The 13571-nt window shown below is 39.1% G+C and overlaps 1 protein-coding gene across 4 annotated transcripts in view; it reads left to right on the forward strand.

Annotated features, from left to right (window-relative positions):
* The window catches only part of ZNF684 (zinc finger protein 684), a 32636-nt gene that overhangs the window by 6311 nt on the left and 12754 nt on the right, over nt 1–13571 (forward strand). Inside the window, exons 4-6 of one of the 4 annotated variants that reach the window (XM_082613958.1) lie at nt 1177–1303; nt 1629–1724; nt 6172–7721. In XM_082613958.1, coding sequence (XP_082470084.1) covers nt 1177–1303; nt 1629–1724; nt 6172–7076 — 1128 coding nt within the window. In that variant the 3' untranslated portion in view covers nt 7077–7721. Of the gene's footprint in view, nt 1–1176; nt 1304–1604; nt 1725–6171; nt 7722–13571 lie in introns of those variants that run through there. The other 3 variants (XM_082613959.1, XM_082613957.1, XM_082613961.1) reach the window with 3 other exon arrangements.

The raw sequence follows: 13571 nt of genomic DNA on the forward strand, positions 1-13571 counted from the left end.
GAAAAATTGCTGGGTCATATGGTGACTCTATGTTTGACATTTTGAGGAACTCCTGAACTGTTTTCCATAGTTGCTGCACCATTTTACAGTTCTACCATCAATGTATGAGAGTTCCAGTTTCTCCCTATCCTTATTAACATTTGTCATTGTCTGCCTTTGATTTTAGCCATCCTAGTGGGTATAAAGTGATACCTCATTGTGGTTTTAATTTGTATTTACTAATGATGTTGAACATCTTTTCATGTGCTTATGGACCATATCTGTTTTTGGAGAAATGTCTGTTCAAATCCTTTGCCCATTTTTAAATTGGGTTTTCTTTTTATTTTTGTGTTGTAAGAATTCTTTTTATAATTTAGATACAAATTTCTTTTTAGATATATGATTTACAAATATTTCCTCCTATTTTGTGAATTGTCTTTTTCACTTTCTTCATGGTGTCCTTTGAAGATTAAAAATGTTTAATTTTGATGAATTCCAATTTATCTATTTTTTTTCTTTTGTCACTTACACTTTTTCTGTCATGTGTAAGAAACCATTGCCTAATCCCAGGTCATAAAGATTTACTCCCTTGTTTTCATCTAAGAATTATATACAGTTGACCCTTGAGCAACATGGGTTTGAACTGTGTGGGTCCACTTATATGCAGATTTTTTTCAATACATACATACTACAGTACTACATGACCTGTGGTTCGTTGAATTCGTGGTTGTGGAACCACGGATATGGAGGGCTGTAAAGTTATTTTGTGGATTTTTAACTGTGAGGAGGTTGGCACCCCTAACCCCCAAGTTGTTCAAGGGTCACCTCTAGTTTTAACTCTTACACATAGGTCTCTGATCCATTTTTAATTCATTTTTTTATATGATGTGAGGTGTGTGTGTTGAGGGGAGTCCAACTTCATTTTTTTGCATGTGGAGATCCAGTTGTTCCAACACCATTTGTTTAAAAGACCATTCTTTCCCCCATTGAATTATCCTGGCACTAGTTGAATATTTTTAATATAATTTTTGTTTCTATCACAAAGTATATTTCTGAATCAGGTGTACAATAGTTACCATACATTACTTTCTGAAAACTCAACAATGAACATGATATGATCCTAAGAGGCTGCCATGATTCTCTTACAAGTCCCCAAGTGATGCACACTTTAGTTTGAAGATCCATGTACTATTACAGGGATCAGTGACACTCCAGGATGTGGCTGTGGAATTCACCCCAGAGGAGTGGCAGCTGCTTGACTGTGATCAGAGAACCTTGTATTGGGATGTGATGTTGGAGAACTTTAGAAACCTCATCTCAATGGGTAAGGACAGTGGATGGTAACTTTTCAGTGTAACTCATTATGTTTTAATAGTGCCCTTCCTTTAAGACCTGTGAAAGCTGTGAACGTTCTGAAGCATTAGTATGTTTGTCCCTGAATTTTAGTGGTCAAAGATTCTTAATCCCCTTTGGGGATCAGATAATTTGTTTAATGCTTCTGCCTCCCAAATGAAGAAGGGTCTTTTCTGTTCTAAAGCTTGTCTGTCATCTTCACAGGCCCTAAGACTCCAGGAGGCAAACCCGAATTGTGAGGTAGTCGTTTGTTCCTAGCACTTTGTCCCCAGTTCTGTGTTGTTTCCCATGAATAGGGTGTCCAGTCACCAAAACAAAAGTGATCTTCAAGGTGGAGCAACGACAAGAGCCATGGATGGTGGAGGGAGAGAACCCACGTTGGCGCTCTCCAGGTGAGTCAGAGAAAGCAGGTAGATGGGAGTCTCTGGAACTGAGATCTCAGTTGGTGAGTGAGGGACAGTCACCTCTGAAATACTTTGCAGGAAGCACCTCTTAAAACCACACACCTTTGAAAGTGACTGGGTACACCTGACACAACATCCTCAGATCCCCAGATGACACCTCCACTTCCACTCTTCCACGTGGCTGCTCTTTCTGTTTCTCAGCTCTTGTGTGGGAAGATGTCCTTCCTCTCTGCTCTGGCTCCTCACGCTGCCTGTTCCATCGAAGTGCTTGTTGGTTCTCTCAGTTCCTAGAATCCTCATTCTTCTTCCCTCCTCAACATGATGGCCGATCTTTCCATACATCTATTTCTAATAATGTAGTCAAATTATGTGGGTTTGAAGTCTTATTCCACCAACCTCTGTCTAACCTAATTATTTTGTAGCACAACTTTATTTATAAAATAGGGATAATATTACTTTTTACTTCAGGTTTTTGTAACGATTATATGAGTTAATACAAGCAAAACCCTTCATATAGTGGCAGACAGTAAGTGTTCAGCATATGTTAGCTGTTTTTATTTCAAAACTTTTATAACATATGTTCTTCCTAATTTTTTTCCTTTTTTTAAAAAAAAACTCGTTCCTTTTCTTGCAGCATATACTCCTCCTGTGTACCCTACCTTGCTTATCTTTAGTCTTACGGCTAACTTGGGGTATCTACCTTCTAGTGCATCTTTCTGCTTCACTTGATAATATTGAAATCTTTTGGAAATTGTCCTCCAACTTTATTTGAATTAGTTCCTCACTAATCTGCCCTCACCCTTTCTCACAGCTTTTTCACCGTTTGCTGTTTGACTTCTCTTCCATCTTCTGAAATTCTGTCCACAGTAACTCCCTCAGAAACTTCATCACTCTAAAGACTACAGTTATTTATTTTCTGCCATCTCCAGCATCTTTGCCTCACCAGCTTTCCATTCCCATAATTTTACCCTACCTGGCCTTATTGTCTGTTTTTTCATAGTAACCAATTTTTAATATTCTTCAACCCTTTACCTTTATCCTTACAATAAAAGGTAATGACTGGCCTCCTGCTCTGTAGTCACAAAATCACTGTGGTAAGCAATTTGGCTTTTTCTCTTAAGAATTTCTCCTTAAATACTATTGTGACTTATTACCTATAATTTCAACTATTAGTTTATCCAAGACTGACTCAAAATAAAATCTTCCCTTTGCACAGAGTCCATAAAAGAAGTATGTTTCAAATGATTAAGATACCAATTAAATGTGTTTTAGATTCCCTGGAACCCCAATTACTACTGGCATAAACCAAATGAATTTTAACTCCTGATATGGTATCTCGGCCGTTTATGTAAATACTTATATTGCCAATTCCAGCCTACTTTCTGGTTTATCTTAGATGTTCTTGAAAGATTTATCTGAATTATTTCATTTTGCTTGTCACTCTTCTGACAAACATGTTATTCCTGTATAACCTGTATTATGGTATTTAAATGGCTTATCCCTCTGTATGTGATCCCATGTTTATCCAGAATTGTCCGTCTCTTCCCTATTCCATGCAATTAGACTCTTTAGCATCCTCTGTACACAGTTTTCTTTTCCGCATCAGTCCTTTTGATTCTGATGTGCTCCATCTAACTAAAACCATTACTGGCCTCTCTGTACAGCAATGCTGAATCAAATCAGAGTTTTGGGTGAAGTAGAAGAGCATAGCTTTATTGCTTTGCCAGGCAAAGGGAGACACACTGGGCTTCTGCCTTGAAAAACTATGTGTCTCTCCCCCAGAGGATTTGATTAAGGGTTTTATAACAGGGGTTCAAAGGTGGGGTCCTGACAAGATTAGGGTGTGAGCAGAGCTTGCACTCCCTCAGTCTCAGGTGGTCTTGTCTTAATCTTGATGAGCTTCTCTGGTCCCTTTAATCCTGCCTCAGGTGGTTTCTTAGCTGCTCCTCCCTTGATTAGCAACTGTTCAAATCCACCCTTTGGAACTCAGGGAACGTCATGGAGGCTGGAGTCTTGCCTGGAAGAAATGATGGACAAAAGGAGGCCTCAGTGCCCAGGCCTCACAGTTTCAGTGCCTGGGAGCCCCTCAAGGCCCCACTCGGTTTCAAAACCAGCATGCTATGAAGTCTGAATTCAGTTTTCTCCTCTTTCATGGTAACTTTAGCCTACATTGATCTCTGCCTTCTTTGAATTCCCATCCCAACTCTACTATGGCTCTGTCACGAAAACTTGACATATACTATCTTAGATTTTTTTTTTAATCCTGTGGCTTTTAAGACTTAAAAAAAAAAAACCAAAAAACCTGTGGCTTTAAGGCATGTTTTCTCATGATTACTCCCTGAAGAGAAAGTCCAGTATCATTTTTTTTCTTTACACCATTGCTGAGCACATCATGGACATTCAATGAATATTTAATTAATTCATTTTTGTAAAGTCAGGGATTGTGGGGATGTTTCTTATCCTTTCATTCAACGAGGCTTTTTTTTTTTTAATTTTTTATTTATTTATTTATGGCTGTGTTGGGTCTTCGTTTCTGTGCGAGGGCTTTCTCTAGTTGCGGCAAGTGGGGGCCACTCCTCATCACGGTGCGCGGGCCTCTTATTATCGCGGCCTCTCTTGTTGCGGAGCACAGGCTCCAGACGCGCAGGCTCAGTAATTGTGGCTCACGGGGCTAGCTGCTCCGCGGCATGTGGGATCTTCCCAGACCAGGGCTCGAACCCATGTCCCCTGCATTGGCAGGCAGATTCTCAACCACTGCACCACCAGGGAAGCCCTCAACGAGGCTTTTTAATGTTTCCTGAGAAGGATTCAAATAAATTAAAAAATATTGTTTTTCCAGGTGTGTAAATTGTAGTTGAAAAGGCAAAACATAGCCATATATTTTAAAATTTGATGAATGTGGAACATTTGTTCAATGCACAGTAACACTGCAGTTTTAATCTAGTTAGTTGTCAAAATAAATGGTTTAGGCAGCAGTGATGACTGTCTTAGAAGTTCAGAGAAAATGGAGCCTAAAGTAGGCAAAGACTGGAGGAGCCTTTTTTTTAAGATCATGGAACAATGGCTCCTCCCTAAAGGATATCTAAATACTAGACAGGATGAGAGAGGATGAAGGAGGGCAAGTTAAGGTGGGGAAGGAACATGAGCAAATGATTGTAGCTATTTAGAATCTAGAATCCTTGGAACAGAAGTAGGTATTTGTTGAGGGCTAGAGCAGTGCATGCTTAGATACCATGAGTGAATTCATTGTATTGCATATTTTTGTTCACCAGGCTGATTACCCTGGATTTTTCAGTTGGTTATTGTTGGCCAAGGTAACACAGGATGCTGCTTCCCATTGGTTGAAGTAGAGAGGAAAGAAGACAGGAACCCAGTCCCCACATTTAGAACCACTCAATAAAGAAATGTGTATTAATGGCTATAGCCCACTACTCAGCCAGCTCCACAGAGGATAAGGCATGAAGCAAAAGGCTAGGGGTATTGTAGTAACTCCACATGGAAGGAAATTCAGGAGTGGGGAATTATAACCCCCTCCCTAATTTTTTTTTGTTTTAATGGAGCAGTGGATTTGGGATTTATAGAGTTTTGAGACTAGGAGTCTAAAAATGTGACTTCAGGAGCAAAGAGGCTTTCTGGGGACTAGTTTGTTAGGCAGATTGAAAGAGGATGTAAAAGTAGTACTTGTCATATATCAAAACTCAGCCTGAATAAAAATGGTAACAAGCAGATAGAATCTGGGCTAAGAATAGCACACCCTCGAATGACCTGCTAGACCTTTGTGTTCCTGGGCTTACAAGTACCGGTAAGAATGAATCCCAGCTGTAGTAGTGTTGGAGCCCTGTCTACAGATATGACTCAGCTGTGGTTTGGATGAGGTTAGAGGGTTGGAGATAGAAAAATGTTCCTGAGGGGAAGTGACATTGTGCCAGATGATCAAGAGGAAAAAGAGATATGAATGAGGGAAATAAGGAGCTATTCTACCTGGGTAATCTAGGAATTAGGTAGTAAGGACCCTGATTCTGATCTCCCTTCTCCAAATCTAGTTTTCCCTCTGATATTTTCCCTTAACTCCCTTGTCTCTTGTTCCCCTGGCTACCCAGTCCATTAATCACATCTCCACAGTGGGCTCTCTTCATTCTGTGAGCTAACCATATGCCCTTGTTGAGCAATTGAGCAACTTTTTGATTTCCTTTGTACCCTCCTTACTGTACCTTGTGCTATTTTACTATCTTTCCTCAGGTCACAAGTTAAGCCATCTGTTCTCATTGTCATTCTGTGCTCCCATTTCCTCTTTAGCAGTTTTATTCTTAAAGCTCAGGAGCAAGGCAAATACAGATTTGTTTCAGAATGAGAGACTAGATTTGAAATCATATATGTTTCTATAACTGTTGATGGCAAAGATTAACTAGGAATGTTTCACTGTACTCCTTTTTAGAAGCTGACTGCCCACTTATTGATGAATCAGACAAGCACCAGGAAAGCAAAGACAATTTTTTTAATTCAGTTTTGTTCATGTTCAATAAAATTCTGACTGTGAAGAGAATTCATGGTTATAATATGAGCACAAGTCTTAATCCTACAAGAAAAAAATCATATAAATGTAAGTCATATAGGAAGAGTTTGCAACCTACTTCAGACTTACTTAATTGTAATAGATGTTATACTGAAGAAAACTGTTATGAATGCAGTGAATGTGGGAAAGCCTTCAAAAAGAAGTTTCATTTTATTAGACATGAAAAAAATCATACAAGAAAAAAACCCTTTGAATGCAACGACTGTGGGAAAGCCTATAGCAGGAAGGCTCACCTTGCAACTCATCAGAAAATACATAATGGAGAGAGACCCTTTGTGTGCAGTGATTGTGGGAAAGCATTTACGCATAAAGCACAACTCGTGGTCCATCAGAGACTCCACACTGGAGAGAAGCCTTATGAATGCGGTCAATGCGGAAAATCATTCACCTGGAACTCCTCCTTTACTCAACACGTGAAATCACATACACTTGAGAACTCATTTGAATGTAAGGAATGTGGGAAAACCTTCAGATATAGTTCATCCCTTTATAAACACTCTAGATTTCATACAGGAGAGAAACCCTATCGATGCATTGTATGTGGCAAAGCCTTTGGCAACACTTCTGTGCTTGTTACGCATCAAAGAATTCACACAGGAGAGAAACCTTATGGGTGTATTGAATGTGGCAAAGCCTTCATCAAGAAGTCTCATCTCCTCAGACATCAGATAATTCATACAGGAGAAAAGCCCTATGAATGTAGCAAATGTGGGAAAGCATTTTCCCAGAAGTCAAATCTTATTGTACATCAGAAAATTCATATGTAATATTCACTTATGAATCTGAGAAAACTTTAAATATTTAATAAACTTATTAAGTAGAGAATTTATGGTGAGGAGAAATCCACCAATCTGAATGAACTGGAAGAATAAATTCCCATTAAAAAAACCAATGCCAATCATGTTCTGCAAGTGATAATAAAGTTTTTAGAGAAAAGATCACAGAAAATGTTAATTTATAAATGCACATAGAGCTTGGAAAGTAAGCATAAATTAAGCAATCAAGGAATCAGTGAAAACTACATTTACCATCTCTGATTTTTAATTTTTATAACAAATTATACAATTATGCAAGTGTGAGTATAAAATATGTTTATATTATATATTATATTAAATTATATCTATTAAGAGTTTCTGCAGTAAATTTCACCATTTTTTTCTTCCAACCCTAACAGTAACATGCAAGTGAAAACGTGATTTAATACGTAGTATGAATTTCAGTAATATTTTCACCCATTTGCTGGCACTTTTAAGGGGTATGGCAGTGTTACTGAATCTCATTCTCAAACTTGTTATAAAGATGTATAGAACTACACATATGTATAATTTAACAAGATACCAATTGAGAGGGGGAAAGCAGTTGTATTCTGTATTACAGTAAGTACTCAGTTGAGGAAAAGAAGTATTTAAATAAGTGTGTAAATAAAACATTTGCCCTTCAAATATTCCTGTTCTTTTTCATTGATGTATTTACCTAAGGTGTAAGCATAGCTCAAGTAGTAGTCAACTAGGGTATCATCTACATTTCATTTTAATAAACTAGAGTGTCATGATGCTTTGCAACTTTCAGGAAGTGAGCCTTGGGGTCTATTTTTTGTTTTCTTGTAAGAAATTGATACAGGTTTAGCTCCTAGGGGTGCCTGGAATTTACCATGTGACAGCACAGGCAGCATTAATCGAGTTGAAAAGAGCACATTTTTTTTTGCTTAGCAACTTCACTTTGGAACGTGACATTTTGTAAGTTCCACATATTCTCTTAAAAGGATGAACCAGGGCTTCCCTGGTGGCACAGTGGTTGAGAGTCTGCCTGCCGATGCAGGGGACACGGGTTCGTGCCCCGGTCCGGGGGGATCCCACATGCTGCAGAGTGGCTGGGCCCGTGAGCCATGGCTGCTGGGCCTGCGCGTCCGAAGCCTGTGCTCCGCAACGGGAGAGGCCACAACAGTGAGAGGCCCGTGTACCGTTAAAAAAAAAAAAAAAGGATGAACCAACCATTATTTAAGCTACAGTTTTTACTGCTGTTCACAATATTCTTTGATAATGTCAAAAAACTTTTATGCCTTTTCTTGAGTTGTGACAAAACAGCTTGAACCTAAATTCAGAAATCAAGCCTTTTCAAGTTTAAGCTCAGTTACAACTATATTACATTGTTTTTCTCTCATTGGCCATTTTTTGAAGAGTAATGCTGAGTAATGATTACAAATGAATGATAGTGCTTTTTTTTGAACAAGCATACTAGCACTTAAGGATCTAAATTATTTACTGACTTTTTTGCTTGAACAAACGTTAGGCTCCTGAACCTTTCCGAGGCCCACTTGCACACTTACTTGTAAAATCTAGTTTTAGCAAGAACTCTGCTAAGTCATTTTAACCAGAACCCTGCACCCTCAATATCTGATCAGGTTCCTCATCCTCCATCATCCTTCAGGTGATGTCTGATCACCCTCGCCTGTCTTCAGCAGGAATCCTGTTAGGTGGATTCACCCAGAACCCTCCTTACCCGTTTTCTCTTAGTAATTTTCCACCCACTGACCCCTACCCTACTTCTTAGCTATAAATTCCTACTTGTGTATGGTGTATTCAGAGTTGAGCGCAATCTCTCCCCAACCAAAATCCCATGGCAGTTGTCCCTATACCTATCACACTGGTCCTGAGTAAAGTCTGTCTTGTCATTTGTCATCTTTAACAAATGTCACTGAATACCTTTTTTCCTTAACACTTTCCCAGTTGTTTTAGGAGGTGGCATACTGGTTACACTCTTGCAGTTTCAAAATTTTCTGTTACCTTCTTTCTTTTGGAATTGTCTTCAGAATCCATTTGTCAGCCACACAGGGAATTCTTTAGGTATGTATAGTCACGGGACTTGCCTTTTTTTTTTTTTTCAAACCAACAGTTTTCTCTCATTTCCTAGATGAAATCCTTGTTTTACCCTATTCAGTGCTTTCCATTCCCATCCTATCTCCCCTTCCCATGCCCATGCTTCTCATCTGAGAAACTCCAAACTATGTAAGGCTACAGGAAGAGGACACATATTAGGAGGCAGTAGGGAGCTCTACTGTTGTCGGCATGATGTGAGGTCCCCTTGGAAGAGCAGCTGTGTAGGTAGAGGTGGCAAGAGGTGTGCGATGGTCTGTGCATAAAACAAGGGAATTTTAATTGTAATATTCAGGAAGCATGTTATCTAGGTTCCATAAATTAATTCACTCCCTCAAGTGGAAGAAGGAATACAGTAGAGCAAGTTAAAATATACTTCCTTGGGCTTCCCTGGTGGCGCAGTGGTTAAGAATCCACCTGCCAATGCAGGGGACATGGGTTCAAGCCCTGGTCCAGGAAGATCCCACATGCCGCGTAGAAACTAAGCCCGTGTGCCATAACTGCTGAACCTGTGCTCTAGAGCCCACGAGCCACAACTACTGAGCTCATGTGCCACAACTACTGAAGCCCATGTGTCTAGAGCCTGTGCTCTGCAACAAGAGAAGCCACCGCAATGAGAAGCCCATTCGCAATGAAGAATAACCTCTGCTTGCTGCAACTAGAGAAAGCCCACGCTCAGGAACAAAGACCCAATGCAGCCAAAAATTTTAAAAAAATATATATATATATGTATGTATGTATATATATATATATATATATATATATATATATATATATATATATATATATATACTTCCTTACTGGACAAATATAAACTGCCACCTTGAGAGTTTTTGTCACTGAGCTCATTGGCTTAAGCCATACGAGATTTTGGCAAGAAGAAAACCAAAACTATGCTTAGTTCCATCCAAACATCTCAGATTCCCAGAACTCCCTAGTCTATTTGTATTCTGTGGCTGAAACAGCCATAAACAATCTAAATGAGAACTCCCTCGATTTTTCTCACCTCTAAGAGTTTGTCATACCTTGAGATTTTCTTTCTTTTTTTACTTTATAAAAAGATCACTGAAAAATACCTTCTTTCTCTTTTATTTATACACAGATGGCAGATAGGGCATTTTCTCCCCAATGAAACTTCATTTTTTTCTGATTATATCATATATGCTAATTTTTAAGAATGAAATACAAAAAGTATAATGAAAAGAAGAAAACAGAAAAAGTGGAAAAGGCAGATCTAAGTTTAGAGGTCCTTGAGTTCTGGAAAAAGAGAGTTTAGGATTTATAAAGGTGTAAAAAAGGTAAGGGTAACTAGAAAAGCATAGAAATATAATGTGTAACTTAAAAATCTGAAGAGGGCAATAATGAAAACTTCATAAATCCAACAGAGCAGGAAAGGTGAAAGTTGCAGAAAATGATATAATAAATAGAAAGCCAAAAAAAGTAGAAATAAATAAAAACATATCAATAATAATATTAATTGCAAATGTGTTAAACTCACCTATGATGAGGAAAAAACAATGGTCTCTTATTTTTTTAGAAGCACTTTAGTGTTTTAGTAATTTCCTTTGCAAAACTAAAAGCATATTATTTCCAGTGAGCTAGTGCATACCACTGAAAAGACAGATTGATACCACAGAAAACTTTGATTTACATTATCACAAAGATCTCATGTAATAGGAGCAGAGTAGTCCCCCCAAAGAAAAATAGGATCTGTTACCAAAAGAAGGAAGAAGAGGAAGTTCCCTGGTGGCCTAGTGGGTAGGATTCTGGGCTTTCACTGCAGTGGCCTGGGTTCAATCCCTGGTTGGGGAACTGAGATCCTGCAAGCTGCATGCTGTGGGCAGAAAAAAAAAAAAAGGAAGAAGTGAGGCTGAGAAGATGTCCAATAACATTTCACCCCTTTGAACATGGACATTCTGTTATATGACCACAGTTCAATGATGAAAATTTAAAAAAATATACCACTGGTATAATACTATAATCTATCATCCATAAAATTCCCCAATTGTCTCAATACTGTTCTTTTTTAAAGAAATTTTTAATTTTGGAATAATTTTAGGTTTACAGAAAAGTTTCAAAGCTAGTACCGAGAGTTCCCATATATCCTTCACCTATTATTGCCCCTAAGGTTAACATCTTTTATTACCAGAGCACAACTAAGAAGCCAACACCGGTTTATCACAATTAACTAAATTCCAGATTTTATTCATTTTTCACTAGTTTTTCAATAAATGTCCTTTTTCGGATGTAGGATCCAATCCAAGATACCACATTGCATTTAAACCAATAACGTTTTTCTTAACAATTTTTCTTTTCTGGTCCAGGATCCAAACCAGGATTACCCATTGTATTTAGTTGTCATACTTCTTCAGACTCCTTTAATCTGGAACAATTCCTCAGCCCTTCAACATCTTTCATGACATTGATATTTTTGGAGAGTACAGGCCAGTTATTTTGTAGAGTGCCCCTCAGTTTTGGTTGGTCTGATGATTCCTCATGATTAGATTCAAGTTATGCATTTGGGCAAGTATATCACATAAGTGATATTCTTAGTATTTCATGTCAGAAAGCACAATGTCAAACTTGTCTTATTACTGGTGATCTTACTTTTTCTAAATTTTATTTTAAATTTTTATTTATTTAGTTAGTTAGTTACTTATTTGGCTGAGGTGGGTCTTCATTGCTGCACGCGGGCTTTCTCTAGTTGTGGCGAGCAGGGGCTACTCTTCATTGCGGTGCGCAGGCCTCTCATCATGGTGGCTTCTCTTGTTGCGGAGCACAGGATCTAGGTGTGCAGGCTTCAGTAGTTGTGGCATGCGGGCTCAGTAGTTGTGGCTCATGGGCTCTAGAGCGCAGGCTCAGTAGTTGTGGCGCACGGGCTTAGTTGCTTCGTGGCATGTGGGACCTTCCCGGACCAGGGCTCAAAGCCGTGTCCCCTGCATTGGCAGGTGGATTCTTAACGACTGTGCCACCAGGGAAGTCCCATTACTGGTCACTTTAACTTTAATTACTTGGTTAGGGTGGCATCCACCACATTTCTACATTGTAAAATTACCATTTTTCCCTTAATTAATTACTTAATTACAAAGGGAAAGATGGTAATTAAGTAATTTTCAGGGGAAATAATATCCTGTTCCTCATCAAACTTTCACCAAAGTGCTAGTTTTAGCACTCTGTTAATCTACCCGTTCCCCTTCCGTCTTTTTTTTTCTCCTTCTTGAATTCTTTTTTTCCCCACAGAAACCATCTCTTTGTCTCACTGAAATTCCCCCTATCTAGACTTTTCAGGTCATGTTCTCTTAAACTCATTCCAAATAGGCTTTCCCCTACACCACTCTGCTGAAACTGTTCTGGTAAAGGTCACCGATAAAATTCTACTTGCTGTATCCAATGACCAAGTCGTCGGTCTTAATTATTAACAGCTTAGGACGCGATGTAGCCCTCGGTTCTCTGTGAAGCATTTATTTCCACGTTGCTTACAGCAGCCACATTCTCCTGGTTCTCCTCCTGCTTCACTGATTTTTCCTTCTCAGTCTCCCTGCTGAGTCCTTCTCATCTCTGCAAACTCTCAACTTGGGAATATCCCAGGGCTCTATCCTCAGACCTCTTCTCTTCTCTCTTTATACGCTCTTCATTGGTAAGCCCATTTGTCTGATGGTTTCAAAGTCTATCTATATAATGATATCTCCCAAATGTATTTCTTGTAGACATCACTCCTGAATTCAAGCATATTTGTCCAACTTCACCACCTGGTTGTCTCTAATCGGCATCTCAAACTCAACACGTTCAAAACAGGTCCTGCTCTCTCTCTTTCTCCCTAGCTGTGCTCCTCTTGCAGCCTTCTCCATCTCATCTGATGGCAATTCCATCCTTTCACTTGCTCACACCTGGAACTTGGGAATCATCCTTGAGTCTCCTTTTTCTCTCATACCTTACATATGATCTACAGTAAATCAATATCGAGTCTGCCTTCAAACTAGACCTTGAATGCAACTACTTCCCACTAGCTCTTCTGCTACTACTTGGTCTGAGCCACCATCATCTCACTTCTTGATTATTCTAATGACCTCCTAACTGGTTGTACCCTGGCTTTCCTCCAGTTTATTCTCCACACAGCAGCCAGAGTGATCATATTAAAAGTTGAGTCAGACCATGCCACTCCTCTGCCCAAAATTCTCCAGAAGCCTTTATTTTCACTCAGAGGAAAAGCTAAAGTCCTTACATTGATTACAAGTCCCTCCACAGTCTGGGCCCTCACCCCTCCTTACCTCTTTATTATTCTCCCTTCTCCAGGTACATGGCCCTCCTTGCTGTTCTTTAAATGTGTTTGGCACTTTCTGCTTCAGGTCTTTGCTCTTGCTGTTTCTTCTACCTAAACCCCTTTTTCAT

Source organism: Mesoplodon mirus (assembly GCF_964341445.2).
Source record: "Mesoplodon mirus genome assembly, chromosome: 3".
NCBI classification, from domain to species: Eukaryota; Metazoa; Chordata; class Mammalia; order Artiodactyla; family Ziphiidae; genus Mesoplodon; species Mesoplodon mirus.